Below are 21982 nucleotides of genomic sequence, written 5' to 3' on the forward strand. Positions count from 1 at the left end.
TATTTTGCTCTTAACAGGTGGTATATATTTCTTAAATGTAAAAAGTAATTTTATGTTTTGTTGAAATCGGAAACTTCAAAAAGCAACGCTATGATCAATTTAGAAAAACTGTGCAAAAGCGGCGATAATCAGGGAGAAGAAATGGAGGAACTCTGCAAGACTGATAAATACCCAGGAAACCTATTGGCTGAACTAAACAAGTAAGGCTTGCCTAATATGGTGGTAGTATTTAAGATACTGGTACCAAACGCTGTTGTCGTTGAACTATTGTAAACAGTGACATTGTTGCTTATAAGGGCGTTTGCTTAAAAAGGCAGTCACCTTAGTTGACATAAATATCAAGGCAGTGTTTGCTTAAATATTTTAAATTAAGGCTCCATTTCAGGTTTTTTAATTGGTTACAGCAGGGCTTTTAAAATTTGTCTTAAAACAATCGCGCGACACGAACAAAGCGACTTAAAATTAATTCAGCATACCTTAATTTTTGACTTGATAAAGCGCCGTGTAAGCACAGCGCCATTTGGCTAAACTGTTTTCGTTTATGCGGATTAAAAAATCAAAATAAGATTTGTTTTTTATCGGAGATCCCTAATTTCAAAGACATGGCAATGGATCCGCCGTGGCTGAAATAACATTTTTTTAGTTTTAACATTTACATACTGACAGTCAGAAAAAGAAATTATATATAGATGTCACACATTATGTAAGTTAATAGAGACTTAGTCGCGACCCCCCGTTTGAGAAGTCATTGCTTTCAGGAATTTGTTTGTTTGCAGACAAAGATCGGACTCTGCTTATTGTGACGTCACTTTAAAAGTCAACTATACATTATTTTCCTGCCATCGCTGCGTTCTAGCGTCATCTAGCGAATATTTTAAGACGATGTTCAATAGAGAGGTAAGTTATTCATACTAGGACAGCATCGAATTAATACGTAAGCAACTATTACGATTTACAATGTTCGGCCTCACTATTTAATTCATCACATTGGACCATCTTACTTTCAATCATACATACCTAAATTTATAAAAGATATTGTTAGCTTCGAGTTTCGCTACCCATTAACAAAGCCCGTAGTCCGCTCGAAAACCCAAATGATGCATAACTCGTTTGCTTGCAAGTCAATTCGACTCTGGAATAGTCTCCCGGCGAAATTGTGGGCTGTATCATCAGTTTAAATATTAAAAAAAAATATTAAACGTAATTTTTTCTATAAATTGACCAATTCACACCACCTTTACGGAAAGAATCCTAAACTTACTGCTGTTCTTTGTATGTTGAGATTAGGTCACAGTCCACTGAATATAACATATACGTTTCGTACTTGTTTTTGTGTAGCTTCTGAAACTCCAATACATTTGTTTTTTGAGTGTCCACTTTTAACCACCGAAAGGTCCGTTTTATTGAGCGCAATTTGTTCTCTGTTTGTCGATAATTCAGTAATGTCAGAGATTACGTTGTATTTTTTGTCTAATGGTACTTTGTTGAATTACATTCTGTTCGGACATCCTGATTTAATTTGCTCTGAATCTCTCATTTTGTTTAACGCTGTATCGCGACAAAAGATTTTCTTCAGTCGTAAGGCGTCCACCTGATTGTCGTTAAATCAATATTAAAAAAATATATTCGGCCTCATCGGTTCTGAATTTTCTTGAGCAAACGTCAGACGACTTGAGTAGTCTTGAGTATAGTTCCGAGTCCGACTCGAGTTCAATAAACCGACTCCGGCGAGTACCGAGTCCCGCGTCCGACTCATTATGTCATTGGCAAACTAACTTACTCCTAAGTCACGTCATTTTTACCAATAAATAGTCCTCAAGTAAACACTTACCCAAGTAAAGTTAAAACAAAGTTAGTTGCATTAATCAATATATATTTTATGGTTAAAAAATCAATAATCCTTATACACTGAATCAGCAAAACTGTTTGACCCAAAAAATAGACAAACTCCGTTTTGAAACATTCTGAAATAATTTAGGACAAATTAAGGCATATGACTAAATAAATTACGTCACGTTGTGCACTTAAGTCAATGCAGCACTAGCGATATAAAATACCAAAATCGCATATGTGAGTATATACGGCGTCTAAGGCGATGTTGTACTTCTTTTTTCGCATGTTTTTTCTCTCCATAGATGAAGGAAAAGTATCAAAAAACTGTTGAACTGTTTTCACTGAGCACCGAAGCCTTTCGCAGATACCTGAACTTCCTCTACACAGCTGAAATTCATTTGTCACCTGCTGTCCTGACTGATGTTCTGGAAGTGGCAAATCTTACTCTGACAAAAGGTTAGCGTCGTTTGTATTATTTTCTAAGGGCGTCTGATTGTTTGGCAAAAATTCTGTAGTTCGTTCTGGAACAAATGTGCCAATAATACCTTGATTTTTAGCAGTAGATAATACGTTTATTACTCATGGTGTTGTTATGGAATTACTTCATTTGGCAAACCAATGGAATTTTACGTCACTCCCACCGTTTCAGATCAGGTACTTGCCGACTCGGTTACCCGGTGAAAAAAGGCTTTTAGATAAGGTGTCAAATAGGCAATTTATTGCCTATAACCGAATAAATAACTTCTTTTTTATCCATTTTTTCTACCCAATTCCAAGTGGCTCTCTTTGAGAACCACTGGTCTAACCTCTTTAAACTGCATAATGTGCAGACCTGATGGACGTGCTATCGGACTACATGGTCGGAGTGCTGGAACCAAAGAACGCTTTGTGGTTGCGCGATATCAGCCTTAAGTACTCACTGCCTGACGTGGGCAACAAAGTTGATGAATGCCTCCGTGAGAACTTCAGCGACATCACAATACTGGACGGCTTCTCTTTGCTGGAGGAAAGTTACTTGGCGCAGTTGCTCGCGGGAGATGAGATTAACGTAAGATATATGTTTCCTGTTTTAACTGATGGTGGTGATATTTATTAAAAAAAATTGACCTCGACCTAATTAACATGCGGCGTTACCAATTTTAGGCATTTTTCTAGTGAACGTATTCCACTATTTCTCAACTCATGGGTCGCCGTTTGATTTGGTTGGGTCACAGACTGCAGTAGTTCACATAATGCTTATATGCATTAAATCCCTATTTATTTATTCTTATGTCTTCTTTGTGTTTTGTTTGCCCACAAAACGTGAAATTTGTCTCGCCAAAGTTTATCTGTTAAACTCATGCTTAATATATTTAAAACGGCGAAAACTCGAGTCCGACGAACGCATGCGCAGTTCAAAATTTCCGTAAAACTATCAAATTGTAAAGGTGGAACAGCATAATATGGTTCACATTTTCCCAACCATGTATGGTCGGTGGATGAGTTGTATGACACCTCTATGAGTAGATTGCGAAATATTAATCTTATTTTAGTTACGCAAACTGGTTAAGTAGGATGTTGAGAAATATCGCAGTCGGATTTTGGACCTACATTTTGCCGAAGCCATGGTAGACCCAAAAAATAGATGGTAGAGTAGACCCAAAAAGCCTGCAGCCATGGTATTTATGTTTATCTTTAGCATGTCAGACCTGGTAGAAATCTTGCTTTTAAACCTTTTCTCTAGTTGGGTATTTTGTATTCAGGTCTGTGAGGAAGAAGTCGTTTACGAGGCTTTGCTGAAATGGGTTGAGTTTAACATTTCCACCCGAAGAGCCTCGTTCCCAACTCTATTCAAGCACATACGGCTTCAGAACATCCCGTACGATTACATTACAGACAACATACGCAAACAGGTAAGTTGTTTGGTTACACTATGCGCGGATCTGTCATGAACCTTGATAATGAATTATACCAGGCCAAAAAGGCCGAGTAGCTCGACATCATGATGTGATAAGTAATTTGATATCGGATCGTAATCGTCGATACTTTTGCCGAAATATCGGCTATCGGTATCGGAATAACATACAAAGTTTTGCACATCCCTACTCCAAGTTATATATTGTCGCTTTTTTTCATTATAATTTCACCAATTTAAAATTAAATACAAAGCTACATTGCTCCAATTATTCTAACTTGCTATTTCACTACTCCAGTAATATTTGTTTTTCTTTAGCATTATTATTTGATATAGTTTATTTCCTGGTATATATGCATTTGTTGTTTTCGACTGCTTCATTTATTGGTGTCGGGATGATCTTTTCAGAGTTTTACTGGTAAATAATTTAAAAACTTATAATGATTTAAATAATTAGTATTAATACGTTTAAATAATTCTTGTGTTTGCTAATATATATTGTGAAAGGGGAACCTTGACTTGTAAACCTGTTGGTTGTATCGGTGCCTCCTGGCATATTAAATATTCGTATTGCTTTTGTTGTTGTATCAACGTTATGTGCCAAAATAATAAAAATTGAATTGAATTGAATTTTAGGCTTTTGTGAGGGAAAACGTAGAATGTCGAAATCTGGTTGAGGAAGCAATGGACTTTCACTTCCGACCAAGAAAGCATGAACTACAGCCTTTACGATTGGGTGAAATGTTTTGCCAAGGTTAGACTCATCAATTGTGCAACTAAACCTTCGTGTTTTGGTTTACGTTTTTTTACACTAGTAGCTTCTACAAATATGGGAATTCATAGGGATGTCTGATCTTTTGAAGCGTGTTCTGATTTTGACACTCGATACTAAGAACACAAATACCTCGGTTTATCAAATTACCATTACGATTGTTTAATAGGCAAAATAACTAAACTTTCAATTGAATTTTTTTGAGGTATGAGGTCAAAATTCACTTTGGCGTTGGAAGCTTAGTTCAATTGTTTAATTGGTTGTTATTTTCAGTTGTTAATTTGTTAAAAAAATTAAACTTTCCCAGAAAAAAATCGCTAAATTAAATTATACCATATGGCCAAAAATACAGTGTCAGTTTGGTATCGGGTCAGTCGCGATTAAGCTAGTATCGGACGAGTTTCAATCGGCTTCGGGTATCGGCTCTGATGCAACAACCCTAATAACTTGTGTGCATTTTTGTTAGCTTTCAATCTCTCTTATTCTACGGGCCCTTTTTTCAGATTTCACTGCTCTAGCGCTAATGTACTCCAACGGGAATAATGTATTGATGGTGACCTCGCCTGAAGTCAAAAACAGCAAGTGGGAAAATATACAGGTCAGTATTTTAAACGGCCAGATATTAGATAGTGTTACATGCTCATTGTTTTCACGATGGTGGGTTTATGTTTTTATAGTGCGCAAAACAAGGCGGTTTTAAATGACTTAATTCAAAAAAAGTATTTTGAAAAACTTGGGGCAAACTCGAGCAATTTTCAACAAGTCCTAGTTTTGGTCATTTTAATAATAATTTGACTTAAAAACTCAATTTTACTGAAAAATTCCAACAAAACATTCAAATATAAGTCAAGTCATGTGCGTATTATAATCCAAGTCAAGCCATTTATTGAAAGTCACGTCACCGACTTAAGTCATTACAACATTGATTTGTTGTGTGGAAAGAGTGAAAAAATAGGCAGCACGTGTCATCAAAGTAAAACTATTTTTTTTACTTTTTTCGGTGTTTCAGTTGGAAAGAGAGCGAGGACTTGCCGGCAGCGCAGTTTTAGTGTTGAGTAACGGTTTTTACTTTGGCGGGGGCGTGGACCCACAGAACGGAATAATACACGGCGATGTGGCAAACCTGGTCGACAACAAATGGACTGACATGGCGCCCATGATTGCACCACGCTGTGGAGCCAGTGCTGCCTACTTATTCGGTACAAAGTTATGGGACGAGTTACCTTAATAACTGAGGTGTACACCAAGGTTCTGAGTACAACTTATTAGCGTTATAATGTCACTGACTTGATTATGACAGTGTTTCAAAATAACTAGACCAGTGGTTCTCAAGCTTTTTTCTTTCGTGGCCCACTTACGTTGCAAAAAATTCTGTGGCCCAATAATTTTTTATGAAAGAAAAAAATGTAAAATAGGTTTAGAACAAAACAGAGCAGAACATATTTCAAAACAGGCTATTTATTCAATCGTGCATTAGTGAGATGCTTGCGGCTGAACAAGAAATGTACATTCCTTTTTATTTCCTCTCCAAGCCATTATTCCTGTAAAATGGAATATAGTGACACAAATAAAACTAAATCTAGCTGTGGCCCACCTCAAATGTTTTTATGGCCCACCAGTGAGCCATGGCCCACTGGTTGAGAACCGCTAAACTAGACTTTTACTTTTTTTAATCTTTTGAACAAATGACTTGACTTTGACTGAGATCATTGAGTCAAATGACTTGAGTTGAAATTAAGTGTTCCGTTTGTCATTTGTTTTATAAAATGGGTTTATTAATCTCAATTTTGTCGCGTAAAACAATAATCTTACTATATTTTAGGTTTTTGTTATTTCCTGATAAAAGTATTGCTCATTTTCGGACAGGTTTACCTTCTTGAATAGGGCTTGACTGGGACCCGACTTAGGCAACTGTTGACTTGAAATGGGGCTTGACTTGTTATTTTACAAATGAGTTGTATGAGGCTAAAGCCATTTCAAAATGACTTGTTTACAATACTAAAACTTGATGAGTATATTTGTTAACAGGGATTGACCACTTCGGATGCCTTACTTGCAATCTTATCCTTATCGTACGACTGATTTCGGTTAGCCAACGAAACTATACGTTATAACGTTTTTGCGGTGTCCTATTGCAAACTAAACCCTAAAGCTTCAATTTCACTTCCTATTTTGAAAGGTTTTGTGTTTTGCGTTTTTAAAACAAACATTTTCTGATATGTTAAAGTCTAGGATTGTCCGATTAGGAGTCGGTACCGGTAGGTGGTAATATTAGTACTCATACGATACTAGGGTGGTATTGCGTAGGCCGTAGATGCGATACTAAATTCATTTGTGTAGTTTAACCTTGATAAATTTCTCAAAATCCCTAAACAAAAATCAAAGGTAACTACACTTTCAACGCTAAACCAAATTTAATTTTATAACTTGAAAAACTTTCTTAACTTGGGCCATGGCAATGACGTCATTTGGTATTGTATCGGAAGGGTGCGGTTCAGGGCTAAAATATGTGGTATCTGTATCGGAACAAAATTACATCTCTACTAAGGTCGGATATTTGTCTTCGGCGGTTACCAGCTGTTATGCAGCCGGGGGCGAAAGAGGCCAGTTGGCGCCGCGGAAAACTTACAAGACGGGGGTCCGGACTTTGTCGAAATGTACAAATTCTCGTCGGAAAGCTGGACAAACGTTGGCGAGATGACCACACCGAGGTACAACATGTCGCTCGCAACCAATGGAGGTTAGCAAACGATGGCGTGTATATCTGGGGCAGGGTTTCTCAACCTCACTTAGGGATCACGGGGCCTTCTTTAGGGGGCCACAAGCCGAAAACTTTACGAAGTAGTTCTGTTGTGACATTGCATAACTTAACTTTCAAGTTATAAGTTAAATTCCTATGCAAATCGCCTTCTGCAGTTTGCAAGGTGAATTCACCCTATTATTATGTCTGGTAGAAACAGTTTATATATTGCAGTTTTTCTTTTGACCTCATAAAATAGACAATGTTGTGTCCTTGCTAATTACATATTTTTATCATAACATCCTTAACATTCGACAGTTTAACGTGCTTGCAATTTACTGATTACGCCGACTAAAGGCAAATGGACTGTGAATTTTTTGTTCTTCGAATGTGATTGCATTTATTCTTTATCATTCGTGTTTTTACTTTAACCAATGGCGAAATGAATTTTTCTTTGTAGTGGACACCATAGGTTTATGAAAGCCGATTGACTGGTGCCAAAAAACATACAAGGCAGAAAACAACTAGCATGTGAGCTTTATGGGGGTTGTTATTAATTGAATGATTTGCAGGTGCAGCAATATAAAATATCAGTATTATGTTGCTTACCGTATGTTACCTTAGGATTACGCTACGGTAGGTGATTTGCGTTGCTTCGCTTGAGACGGGTAAACTTAACTGCCGATTAGTAATATGTGGTAAGATTTGGACAGTAGTTAACGTAATACTTTGATTGGCAGACTTCGCCTATCTTCTTGGTGGCGTAAAAGGATCCCGAATGGATACTTCAAACTCCGGTGGCTATGATTGGCACGGTAACAGCTGTTTTAATACATCATTATAGCAATATGTAAAGTCTACAATACATAGCAGCTTGAATCTCCTTCAAAACTAGTTTACCAGTCGTCCGCTTTAAGAAAGAAATAATATTTTGGTCTTCTTCGAAGTCTCTTTATTTCTATACGCATAAGTCCTAACCTCTTAACGTATAAGTTGAAATATATCTTTGATTGTCTCAACGTGAACTTAGATTGTTATTACTGTAAAACGTTCAAATGTTGGAAAATCTTAAAAGTTTCCAACGTTTAACTTGAAAGATCGCGAAAGTTTCCAAAGTTAAAGTTGGAATATCGTGAAGGTTTTTAACGTTTAAGTTACAATATTGTTGAAATATCCAAAGTTTAAGGTGGAATTTCGTAAAAGTTTTCAACGTTTAAATGTGATATCGTAAAAGTTGTTAACGTTTAAGTTGAAATACCATAAAATGTTTTAAGGTTAAAGTTAAAATATCATAAAATTTACCAACGTTTAAGTTGATATCAAATAAAAGTTTTCAACCTTTAAATGGATGAAAAGTAACAGTTCCAGACGTTCAATTTGAAATATTTTTGAAGTTTCGAACGTTAAAATTGGAATATCGTTAAAATATTGAAAGGTGGTTAAGGCGGAATGTCGTTGCAACGGTAAAGTTGTTTGTTGGCTATGCAAAACCGCTCAGCACTTAGCTCTGACAATGGTGTGCCTTAGTTCGGCGTATTTTCGCATAAGGGAAACAACGTCGGGTCTATATAGACCTTTGTCATCAATAAATATGCTGTTGCTACCAGGCATAGTATATTTAAAATAGGTTCTTCTAACATATATTTCTATATGCCAAAATATATGCCAGAAGAACCTACTTAATATACTATGCCTGGTAGAAACAGCATATTTACTTAGCATTGACGCTTGTTTTTTGTCATTTATCAGCAAGGTACGCATACCACGGTCAGCCGTGTACCACTGTTGAGTGTTTCAATGCAAAGAAGCTCTCGTGGAGATCCTGCAACGACATGAATTCGCCAAGACAGTACTTCGCTTCTAAAGCGTACAAGAACAAACTTTTTGTTTTCGGTGAGGGATAAGTATTGTTTTTGTATTTCCAACGATAAATCAATTAACGTCTTCCTCTCTTTCACTTCACATTCAAGCGTTTGGTATAATTAAGTATATCATTTTAAACCGGATTCGTTACATATTGAATGAATCTCATTATTTCTGTGTTTGCATTATTAGATTAATAATGTTTTCCTGCCAAACCAGAAAAGGCCCCTCGGGTAACTTTACTGTTATATCTGTAACCAGTGTTGTAATAATGAATTGACTTGCCCTAAGTGAACTCAAGTTTCTGTTTACAAGTGACTTAACCTAAAGCATTTTAAGCGAAATGACTTAACTCTCGGGATTAAGGTATTTAGGCAATTACGTTTTTTTATTTTTTTTTAAGTTACGTGTATAAAATAAAAAAACACTTTTCGTAGTTATTTATCTTAATTTTTGACGTAAAAAAGTTCGCTTTTTGTTTCGTTTGTGGTGTTTTCTCTGCAAAACATTCCTTGGAATGGAATAAATTTACTAATTTTAATAGTTTAACATTTATTTGTGATGCCAATGACATGACTTATTCTTTACTAAAAAATGAATTGACTTGAACTTAGGCATTTGCAGATGACTTGACTGGGAGTTGTCATTTTAAAATGGCTAGTTCACAACACTGTCTGCAACATTATTTGTTAACTAAAAATTATACAAACTATTCGGCCGCCGAAGGAATCGTTCAAATGTTTCGCCACTCTTTCAGAGATTAATTACTTTATTATATTGACTTTATTATACCGCAGCCAACAAACTGCCCATTTGCATGCGTAGGAGGTCTAGCTCCTTACAACTCGCAACCTCAGACCCAGTACCTGGTCGAAATGATGAATATTGTCGACGGAACGTGGACCAATATTAAGACCAATGTACCCCCTGCCATAAGACAAGGCGGAACCATCTATGCCTCTGCAGCTACTGTCAAGAAAAATATCTGCGTCGCTTTCAGGTGAAAAGTGAAATAAAATGTACTTAACTGTTACCCTTTTTAAATCTGTGGTTCTAAACGTGATTTTATTTTTACTGCTTAAAAATCTACCTGAGCAAGTTTAGCTTTTGAAGCATTAGTGCAAGTTTAACAAGCAACTATTTGTTATTAATAAAGTAGTGTTTAAAGCTCCAAAAAAGTCCTTCACCTACAAATGATAAACGGTTAAATCAATAAAGATCGTTGTGCAAACCTAAACAAAACTAGCTTTTTAGAATTATCACGAAATCTTTATAGAATTATCACTCTTTTATTGCTTCTGGCGAAATTATTTGTCTCTTGAATATAGAAATTTCAATCTACTAAGGTAGATTAACCTAATGCAAATATTTGTTGCTTTAAACACTCAAGTTTTAAGTGTAGAGTTGATAGGATTGCAATAAATTTTGTTCTTTAGCTATTTCAATGCAATATAGCTGATACAATTTTACTTAACATCAAACGGTATAACTCCTTTGCAATGTTTACGCTTTTGAATAATAGTACCTTTGCAAATAGGTTAGTTAAAGAAGGCTTTCTCAACAGCCGCCCCCGCCTTTTCCCAAACGTCATTCGTTTTTAGGTCTGGAGAATTTCTTTGGGACACTTTAAAAACAAACCGAAATACTTCGGTTTGTTTTTAAAGTTGATAACGAGAAGAACAAACTGTTAAGACCAAATAAAAGGTGGGGGACTAACAAAGAAATTAAACCACTAGACTTTTGAAATAGCCTGCTGACGTTTTACTGACTACTATCAGCTGTTTGATCACCACAAATACGTTCTTCAATTTAAAGCCCACATTGTATTTCAGCAACAGCAAACGCTTATATTTCTTCGACCGGCATACCCATGCATGGATAGAAGGTCACGCTCACAATATCATCACTGGGCAGCAAATAAAGCTACTTCCATGGCGCCAAGATAAGGGAGCTGGAGTAAACTAAAAATGAGTAGCAGTCAGCAGAGTTTCAATTGCGGTATATGCTCAGGATTGTTGTTGCACGGAAATGGACACCTATAATTGCTCTTTTACCAAACTTCTAAATGTGCTTAATTTGTTGACACCGACGTCCCAGTCTGCGTAATAAGCGGTGCCCTTTTTTTAGGTTTTGTGTTTGCCTTTCGTGGAAGGGTGGCAGGCAAATCGTGACACTTCATCGAGTTTCATGCGGCTCTTATGTTCATGTCATATTTGTGTTTTTTCCCTATATACTGTGTATTTCGTTCGCTTGAAGAACGAATTATTAACAGTTCCGACTTGGACCGTATCGCTTTTTCAGAGTTTATGTCAATACATATAATTAGCGTCAAAAACATAATGACTTTTATATATCTAATTCCTCATTATAATTAGCGTTACTGCATCCTACTAAATGCTGTTCATGTTCAACATTGATTTTTTTAGCTGAAAAAAGGTATCTGAGTAAGTAAGTAAGGAATAAACGGCTGATGTTTTTTCTGGGGTTGATAAAAAAATCGCACATTCATCAATATGATGGTATAGTATTCAAAATAGTTTGAAAAACGATTTTTGAGGGTCATTTTTAAAAAACGTAACTCTTTTTAAAATAATAAATCTTTTTCAAGTTTATAGATGTTTTTTTTATTTTAACTGAACTTACCAGAGCTGTGGAGTCGATTAAAAAACAGCAGAGTCCGACTCCAGGCAACAAAATTAATTAAGTCAAGTCCCGAATCCGACTCGGGCAAGTGTGCCGATTCCGTTCAGTCCGGCTCCCATTCTAACGCCTGTGTATATTTCAACAGGGGGGAATAACCAACGTGCTATCTGACTCCACTAAAACATACTGTCGTTGCATTTCAAAGTGCATGGTGTCAGGTCGCTTATAGATTTGTAGTCAAAGCATTCAGTATAGCTCTCTATTAATAAAATAGCTTACAGCGCAGTAAAAACTCGTCTCGCCAGTAAGGCGTACATTTGTTGGTTGGTTTGCAGTACACTTCGGTAACGACTAACGTTACGAAAAGCGAATGCGTTAGGGGTTAACTGGTCAGTTAATGAGCAAGAAGCCCGAGAAAGGAAATATGCCAGAACGTTTTCACACGAAAAACGAACTTTCAGCACACGCAAAACAAACGCGTTAAACAGCAAAAACAGATACATTTACGTAGTAACAATAGGTTGAATATGCAGCAATTCACTCGTATGTGTTATCTAAGTATACCATCTGCCTTATCAGCTTCTAAGTCTTAGTGTTTCTCGAGTCCGACAGCTTCCCATATAACAACGATTTTATTGCTTATAAAAATCAATCTCCAAAGCAGTCTTAAATGACCAATGTATCATTTACATTACAGTTGGACATTTATAACTTCGTCACACATGTCAAAAGAAAGTGGCTCTTTTAATCCTGATTATGTTTCGATACGTTTTTATACATGCGTTACCGAGTTTTCGGAGTCTACAAATGTGCCAGATGGTAAAAAGGTTAAGAAACACTGGTCTAAAAACTATGCCAACATTTAGAATATCAGGAAATCATGCTCAACAGGAATACAAAATTTGTGTAACGTTTGTAGAAATTAATTACCTTTTTTGATTAGTCGCTTTTAATTACTCAAGGACAGACTAAGTTGAATGGCAATTTTTTTAAATAAATTTAAAACATTTCTTATGAGATAATTTTTTAAATTTTTACCTTAACTTTCTGGGAGACCCTTTTGTATTTTTTGCAACAATATCAACAATTCACAACAACAAATGCCAACGTAAAACGAATAGAATCTCGACACAAAAACATATTAATCCCAACAAGAAAGAAAACCAAACACGGAAGGCAAAAGATCGATATACTTGCTCTCTACGAAGACTAATCACAAATAACACCGTGTGAATGCCACGATTTTAGCTATTTACAGCACATATTCACCCACTCTAGTAATCTGAACTGCAAGTAAACCGTAATAAGCCATCTCCCAGTTTTTTTAGGCATATGCTTGTATAAGTAATGTTTTTTTCTGGAATCCGGTTGGGAAGCTATTTTTTTAGAAAGTGATTGGGTAAACACCCCTTGGTAGTTTGTTCATTTAGATGGGTCGGTTTTGGGATAGTATTAGAATGGGACGCTCTTTTGAAAGCCTAAAACCCTAATTTTGTCTCCAATTGTTTACAATGAAATTGCTTATATAAATATACAAGTTATAGGCGAATATTGTCTCGTTGCTGCATTCACACATGTTGCATGTGTCATCTAACGACGATCAAAAAAGAAAAACATTTGTTCACGGAACCCCTGGAGGTAAATCATTTTTACACGAGGTTTGAATTTCGCGACTGGAAAATCAGGACCTTAAAAACTCAAAACGGAGGACTGGTGTTGCATTGTACGTCATGATACAATTTTGTGGGATAATATACAATATTCGACCAAAAAGTGTTTTTAAAGTGTTGTGTTTGTCAAACGCCCTAACAGTTTTATAAAAATAAAGAAAACATTCACCAGCCGGTGATGTAGTTTGTAATCGCCAATCGAACGCAAACTCAGATTTACATCCATCATATCACAGAAATCATATTCACTTAAAGTTTTTATAGGAATTAATGTGCAGAAGTTATACCAGCAATTTTGTTTTTTAATAATTTCAAAAATCATTGGACATTTTGCGGCGAAACTCGTATAGAATGCTAATTGCGTGCGCAAATGAAGACATATCAAGGAAACAACTATAACGAACACACGACAGTGATTTAAAAATGAAGTACGCCGTGAATATATGAGATCTCTTACATCTAATAACGTAGAACTATTGTGATGTCGGAGAATGTCGCTAAATCGAATTATATTTTTCCGAACGTTTTGTTTTGTTAAAAAAATAATAGCCCAGAATTACAAAACGCGTTATTTGTACCCAATAAGCTTGTACCCAAATAAGTCATGAAGTATACACACGGAATTGGAAATATTAAAAATATTGTCTTTCGATGATAAATAAAGTCAAAGAGGGGTCGATGAATATGTTGATCAATGATAATTAATGAAAGTTATCGCATAACCTCACGGCTTTAATAGACGAATTATAAAGTAATTTGTACAGATTAGGGATGTCCGATGCTTGACATTTTACTCCGATACCCGATATTTTAGGAAAAAAGTATCGCGGCCAGATGCGATACAAAATGACGTCATACACATACTTGAAAAACTAAAATAAACAAAGTAAAACGTTCAGAGGAAATTTTTCAGGTTATTTCGCCTAAGTTTGCTTCAGCATTAAGTATAGATTGGTTACCTCGAAGTTTTTAAACTTTTATTATTTATTAAATTTAAGTTGCAAGAAAGAAACTGTTTGTGTAGGGTTGCAAATCATGCATGAATTTCTAGAAGATAGGTTCCGAAACAGCCCTAATATCGGACGAGTAACGATACTAACACTTAGCATCAGGTAGATATAATGTTATCAGACATCCCTATTAAAAACAAACTTGTTTTGTGATTTATCACAGCAATCAACATTTTTGCGAATTATTACACCACGGTCGGTGAACAAAGTAGCACAAAATTCAGGAATTATAGGCAAAAGCTGACTGCTTTTTACTATTTGTCGTGGTCGCTTTTTCTACAAAACCTTTGCGTTGAATTAGAGGTATTTGCAAGTACGATTGTTGTCAATGTTTGGATGTCGGGGTCAGAGGAAAATGAAGTTGTTTGGTTGTCTTCACAAATGTTTTATTTCGTGCGAAAAATTCCTTGCGGTTAGGCAACTGCGTGACCAATAAAACGGGGCTTGAAGCAATTGAAATACATTCGACAGATCATGCATTTCACTGAAATAAACAACATGGTGGTTAGAACAAAGACAATGAACCAGTTAGAATAAAGAAAATAATAAAGACAATAACCATATGTTGCTTCTATATTTAAAAAAAATATGCTTCGGTTCAAATTATTTTAAATTTTCGATAGGACAACTCAAAAAATGATTTTTTGGCAAACTTTAGGACAACTACTTTTACGAGCTACATTCTTGTTTTAAGGAAAACAACTATTTTTATAGGTTTTACAGGATTATTTAGTGGTGACCTCGAACTTTGCTCCGTCGCCAAATAAGTTATAAACGTTTTTGGAGATTTGTTCAGAAAATCAGTTCATACGTGAAGTGGAAGGTGTATACTGCATCTTTGTAAAACGATAATTATTTAATTAATTTTATGGGAATTACAATTTTCTTGTATAAAATAAATCAACTTTTACGCAAATTGTTAGATTTTGGATGTGGTTTATCTCAGATTTCAGCGCTCGAGACTGAGCAAGATATAACTGCGCTTAATTAACAGCCATTCTTATTATCTTCTGGTGAATTTTCCGAGTTAAAACTAGTTTAAAAATGAATGTCAAAGAATGTCACGCCAAAAAAGGCCATTGTCAATTTACTCGGCCTAAAGCTGGTTTATTTGCCACAGTGTTAAATTTCTACAAAGAACAACGAGCAGGTTTTAAGTAGGCCTAAATAGTTTGGCCCAAAATTGATTATTTTTGCGAATACCCAGAACGATTGATTAAACCGTAAATGTCAGCTATTTTTTAAAGCCAACTTACTTATTTGTTTGTTTTGATCGCACGGTAAATCCCTCTCCGATCCGAAACAGGTCACATAGCAACTTGCCCGCCTCCGCCTCTGCAATTCCAAAACAGTTTTGCCAAAATTTTGTCAACAAACAGTATTGTCAGTCAGTGTTGTACTTAAGTCATTTCGAATTGACTTAAGTCCCATTCAAGTCGTTTACAAAACCCTTTAGGTCAGGGATGTCCAACCTGCGGCCCGCCTGATATTTACGTGCGGCCCACCACTTATTCTTAGTAGCATTTATTAAAAACAATTGTTCCGACTATCATCCAAAACGTATAAAATGCGTAGTATTTGATATAGGCCTAATCTTGTATTTTTCTGAGACTATAATCGAGTCCAATGTTGCATTTTAACATCCATCGAACACTTTATGCACCCATCATTGCTAAGCAAGATGTGTTTTTCTAAATGTGTGTGTTTTGCGGACCGTTTTAAGGAAATGTATCAGCCCAAACATGTAAACTCAATTTTTCGCACTTCGCCATAATAAAAAAAAAATAAGGCGAGATTACTTTCATATTTGCGCACGAGTTTACTCTAGAGGAGCGGGTGTTTATAAGTTAAGTTGTTGTATGACGTCATGATATGACGTAAATTATGACGTCACCCCTTTAATTTAAGAGGTTTTGCAGCATCGAAATTTTTAAAGTTGCAATGCGGCCCATTCTGCTAAAAGGTTGGACATCCCTGCTTTTGGTAATTTACAAAAGATAGAATGACAAGTTTAAGTTCAAGTTAGATTGGGATAGGCCTACTTGTTATCTAAAATATCGGTTATCGGTGTCTGAACAAAATGTCAAGTATCGGTCATCCTTTAATGTACACATCAAAGCGGAGCCCAATATCCTCATACAAGTATATGGTATGATCTAGGTGTGTCCGATACTTTACATTGTATTGCGATACCCCAATATTATCTTCAAAACAACGTATCGCAATTCGATTCAATAACAAATGGCTTCATTTTTCTTAGTCGGAAAGAAAGTGCTTGAAAAAAAACATTTAAAACAGTCAATGTTTAGCTCCAGCAAAAATCGGTTGTCCAACTGACGTCAGCCATCAATAGCGGGTCCAGGATTTTGTTTGGCGTGGAGGGCTTGAAGAAATTTTCTGTGACGCCATAAGTTAGGTCAAAACGTGACGTCACAAGGTAGTTTAAAACGTGACGTCACAAGGTAGGTTAAAACGTGACGTCACAAGGTAGGTTAAACGTGACGTCAAAAGTTAGGTCAAAACGTGACGTCACAAGGTAGGTTAAAACGTAATGTCACAAGTTAGGTCAAAACGTAAGAACAAAAAGCACAAAAGATAAAATTGAACTCTTCAAGGTATATTTTCCAGTTAATTTGGCTATAATTTGCTTTAAAGTTAAGAAGTATACCGCTCTCCATTTGTTAACCTACTATATTGCAAACCTGCCCGAATTTCTATATCACTCTGTTATCGGATCGGCACCGATACTACCGTATCGGCTCCGATCAAAGAGTATCGGAATTGCTAGGATTTACAATGGTACATACGTAAGTAGAAGCAATACGTATACATATAATAGATTAACAATTCTCTTAACTTGTTTACCCGCTGAAGTATTTTCCATTGGTCAATTGTCATAGTTGTCGTTGGTTTTGTTGTATTTGTCTTAGTCGTTGGTGCTTTTGATGCTTTGGCCGAAACGTTTATTGTGGTCTTATTAGCTGCGTCTAAATTAAACAATTAAAATTAATATATTTGCAAAGTAAAATTTTGTTTTACAAAACTGCACGTTTCTCAGTGTTATAATGACTTAAGTCAATGACTTGACATAATGTACTTAAGTCACTGTTTTTAAATAACTTGACTTGACTTAAGTCTGTTGGGCACTGAAGTTTCCGAAAGTCTTTTAGACGATTGACTTGGGTAAAAATAAAGTGTTTTTTATTAAGCAATTTTTATTCAATTGGGTTTTTATCTTATTTATTGCACACAAAACAATTTGCTTGCTATATGTTGCGTTTATGTTATTTTTTAGACGAGGTATTGCTCATAAATCGGACGAGTTTACCAGTTAGTACACTGAAAGCCATTGCAGACTCACCGAATCTGTCGATTGATCGACTAATAATATGTAAGCCGTAATCGTTGGTCAAAAAGCACTTGGGCAACCAATGACTCGGACTGGAACTTGTTATTTATTCGAAAAGACTTGACTTGGACTTAAGTTGTTTCACGAATGACTTGACTTGACTAGACTTATCTGGTTTGATTGCAACACTGAAGTTTCCAGCCTCATTTTGTGCTAATACGAAAACATTTGGTGCTAATACGAATCATTTTGTGCTAATATGAAAACATTTGGTGCTAATACGAAAACATTTTGTGCTAATACGAAAACAATTTGTGCTATTTCGAAAGTCGTGTGCAATGAAGAGTTTCGATCTTGGAAATTCTCTCTAAGAAGTCGCGTGGGTAGTTTGAGTTTCTACACCGGTACTGAACTTTCGTACGTGGAAATAGAAGGTTTCTGTCGCCCAAAACATGAATGCAAATGACCTATGGGTTCGCCATCAGAAAAGTCACGTATTTTAACGTGACGGAGAAATGCCACGACCGCTAGTACGTGGTATTAACGGCCGACTTATTTTCATACACTTCCTCTTTCAACTTCCTCTTTCAAGAGTAATTTAACTTTATATAATATCTTAACCAATTATTATGGAATATTTATTTGCAGTGGATTGAAATGAGGTTCAAACCTGATTGAAAATGTTCAAATCGGATTTAAAATAACCTGAGTCCTACTCCGGCTAAATGAGCTACTCTACAGCCAGCATTTCACCCACTTACGTTAATAAAATAACGTGGATATAAAGCAATCCACTCATAGGGGTGTCATATAATTGATCCACCCACAATAAATGGTGAAAAAAATAATCCAACAATTTTTCAGGGAGTGCATATAAGGTGGTCGTAAGATTTTAACCGACCAAATCATGCTTACAGCAAGGGCAGCGTTGCAATTACTTAAGTCAATGACTTGACTCAAGTGCACTTTAGTCAGTGTTTTCAAATCAATTTACTGATGTATTTTAGGCAAAATGACTTGACTTGAGTTGAAGTCTTTTGGATAGATGACTCAACTTCACCTATAGGTGTTTTGAACAAATGACTTGTGCTGAATGTTTTCATTAAGCATTTTTTAATAAAATTGCGTTATTGCATTTTTTAAGGCCTTGACTAGGAATTGACTTGTTATTTATTCAAAAAAACTTCAGTTGGATTTGAGTTTTTTTACAAATGACTTAACAGAGACTTTAGTCATTTTAAAATGACTTGTTAAAAATGACTTTACAACACTTTCAAGTGGAATGGCCCACATCATAGTTTGAACGCAGATTTTAGCAAATCCTCTTAAAGTGGCGGATCATAGCTTTGATTTGGGGTCGGCCCAAAAGAACGTGTCGAATTTTTACTTGACTTCCTTGTGCTCGTAATTGCCTCTTCGCTGAACCTCGATTGCGATTGTTATCGTTAAAGTGTAAAGCTCATGACCAAAAAGGCGGCAATGCCAGTCCAGAGAATTTCTTTAAAGTTACGGTTTTGATACGCAAAATAGCTTTAGCTAAATTTCACGTTACAAAATAGGGAACGTTAAGCATTTAACACAGGGGTTCTTCAACTTTTTTTTACCGCGGACGCCTAATTTTTTTTTTGCTTTGCATGGACCCCGGTAGACAGAAAATGCTCCAAAATGACGTCATAAATTGACGTCACAAAACAAATAGACTTCATGGCTCTGTTATTTCGATCCGAAAAATGTAAAAGTAAAATGGAGTCTAACTATACATTCATTCCAAAACCGTTTAATTTTAAATTAAATTGCTTTAAATATACACTAGTTTTTTAACTAGGCCTTCATGGACCCCCTAAAACTAGTTCACGGACCCCCAGGGGGTCCATGGACCCCAGTTTAAGAACCCCTGATTTAACACAATTGAGCGTAAACCCTTCCTTTGCACATATCCTTGGTGTCTCTTTTGTGTATAATTTTACCAAAGCAAAGTTTTTCTTGATTTGAGAAATAGTTTCCAATTCTTAAGTGCCATATCAGCGAACGCAAAACTATCATTGAAGTCGAAACTTAAGGTATGATTCGAAACTTATTTAAATCCTAATACCGTGGTTGATGCAAAGGAAATAAAACGTTTTCGTGAAGAAGTCGCATGAAACAATCTGAAAAAACGAGAAACGTGCAGTCTGGATTATAATAATGGTAAGGAATGGTGGAGCACGTGCACTGAGTTAAACTTGCGGTGGTTTTTAAACGTGCATTTTTTGAAATTCGTTCGAAAAATTGCAAATTGTTATGTCACATGCACGTTTCAGACTTTGCCAAATTCGAATCAAGTTTGCTTCGCTTTTGCGGAAAATTAATTGCACGTAACCGGCAGCGTTTTTGTGAAAGATTTGTCATAAGTCGTGTATCGTGATCTTTTAAAGTAACTTCAACATGACTTTTTGTTTCAGGAGCTTTTCAAAAAATAATCACAAGAAAGCCCTTAACAGCTTTTTGTGTTTTGTTTTCGTGTTTTTTGTAATCGGAAAGCTTATACTTAACGCTAGCAATAAACTAGGTAAAGATATAAAACATTCATACTATCATAGTCTTCATTATTTTATTATGTCTAAAAGGGTACGCAACCTTTTTCTAGTCGCGAGCCAAAACCAAACTAGATTTTTTTTTTGGAGTATACCGGCATTTCTTTTCAAAATGTTTTGCACTTGCGTAGTAAAAATAGTCAAAAAGTATGCGAAATGGACTCGTGTCTAATTTGTCAAAGAGGCGGCGGGCCGGATGAATTACATCGGCGGATCAGGCCCGCGGGCCGTAGGTTGCCGACCCCTGTTCTAAATTCAAGACGTTTCACTACTTTTAGCAACACATAAATTAAGTAGAAAATAAAATAAAAAATAAGACTTTTTGCCTGACTTTATAAGTATTTTTATCTGTTTTTCACGAATTATAATTACACATAGGTTGAATTCGAAACGTCGCGAAGGTAAAGCTTTCGGAGTGTTTAAGGCAGTAAACTCTCAACTGAGATTTCACATTCGTAAAATTGCACCCACAGCTGTGCACAGCATAAGTGTCTAATTTTATCCAATGTTTGAGCTATGTTATTCGATTTTTATTATCTAAATAATATTGTCAGAACGATGTCGGCGACAATGTATAGGCCTACCAATTTTAATGAAATTAACAGAAGAATCTTTTAACAACTTAATTTCACCAAAGGGAAATACGCAACTCGAAAATTCATCGTGTAATATTTCCGAAAGCAAATCTCCCAGAAACTTTTACACATTACTCAAAGCAATCTAACTTAGCCAGCAGTCAGACATTTATCAAAAGAACTATAAAACGAAGACTTTCAGTCAAATTTCTTGACTGGTGAACGCAAAATACCGTTGTCAACCGTAAGGATAGTCAAAATATAGGCAATTCCTTTAAAATTGACCAATGCCGCACTATACATTTTTGTTGTAATAGTTTAAATTCGTCAGTAAGTTTAAAACGAACTCCAAAATACCTGCTGCAAAACTGGCACTTGCAAAAACAGCAATCAAAACGAGAGCTACCGCAAGAATAAATTCCGTCTTCATGTTGACACGGATTCCGTGAAAAAAATCAAAAACAATTTCAACCAGCTGCTACTGCGTCGGGAATTCAATGAACACTAAATACAGACGTCGACCATATGTGGGAGATATTGGCGGGCCAAACCTTCTTCTACAAACGTGCCACACAAGGCCTATTTACATGGCTAGTTGGAACGGCCCAGGCCTTCTTTATTTAACGTGTTCTAATGACTATTTGTCCATGTTTGTTTTAACAGGGCCGTTGCTCGATTTGGCCAGCTTACTTGGCTGCATTCTTAAATGCACCAGGCACCTCTGTTCCAAGGAATTGAAAATGAGTCAATTGTTTAAAGTGGCAACGGCCAAAAAATGCTCGAACCGCGCTTGCCCAAGAAACGTGTCCAAGTTAAAGGTAGCCTACTAGCCTTTGTGTTGAATGAAAGAAAACTGAAGTGTTCCGCATTATTTAAAGTGGCACACTTGCGTTGCGGGCATTTTTTGCATAAGTAGTGCGTTTGACCGTTGAAACCAGGCCATTACAAGATTGAAAAGGAAGATAAATACTCATCTCTTTAATGGTATAAGTTTGATTGGCAAAGCGAGCTTTTGTATTTCAACTGTGCTGTTAAAAATGAGCTTACAGAGGTATTTATA

The 21982-nt window shown here is 36.0% G+C and overlaps 1 protein-coding gene and 1 long non-coding RNA gene across 2 annotated transcripts in view; one reads left to right on the forward strand and one right to left on the reverse strand.

The window, feature by feature from the left end:
- Positions 1-11289, forward strand: part of LOC146139327 (kelch-like protein 12) — a 38985-nt gene extending 27696 nt beyond the window's left edge. The window contains exons 3-13 of the mRNA XM_083392404.1: positions 2136-2289; positions 2664-2881; positions 3576-3725; positions 4364-4481; positions 5003-5097; positions 5509-5698; positions 7048-7239; positions 7980-8054; positions 8989-9132; positions 9928-10102; positions 10935-11289. Coding sequence (XP_083248530.1) covers positions 2136-2289; positions 2664-2881; positions 3576-3725; positions 4364-4481; positions 5003-5097; positions 5509-5698; positions 7048-7239; positions 7980-8054; positions 8989-9132; positions 9928-10102; positions 10935-11067 — 1644 coding nt within the window. The 3' untranslated portion in view covers positions 11068-11289. The remainder of the gene's footprint in view (positions 1-2135; positions 2290-2663; positions 2882-3575; positions 3726-4363; positions 4482-5002; positions 5098-5508; positions 5699-7047; positions 7240-7979; positions 8055-8988; positions 9133-9927; positions 10103-10934) is intronic.
- A 3284-nt stretch (positions 11290-14573) lies between these two features.
- On the reverse strand, positions 14574-17414 carry LOC146139329 (uncharacterized). Its single transcript, XR_014501319.1, has 3 exons — positions 17291-17414; positions 15682-15760; positions 14574-14909 (listed from the first exon to the last, which is right to left on the reverse strand). It is a non-coding gene; the product is annotated as an uncharacterized LOC146139329 (long non-coding RNA).
- Between the last annotated feature and the right edge of the window lie 4568 nt (positions 17415-21982).

Source organism: Ascidiella aspersa, chromosome 6 (assembly GCF_963924565.1).
Source record: "Ascidiella aspersa chromosome 6, kaAscAspe10.2, whole genome shotgun sequence".
In the NCBI taxonomy this organism is placed as follows: Eukaryota; Metazoa; Chordata; class Ascidiacea; order Phlebobranchia; family Ascidiidae; genus Ascidiella; species Ascidiella aspersa.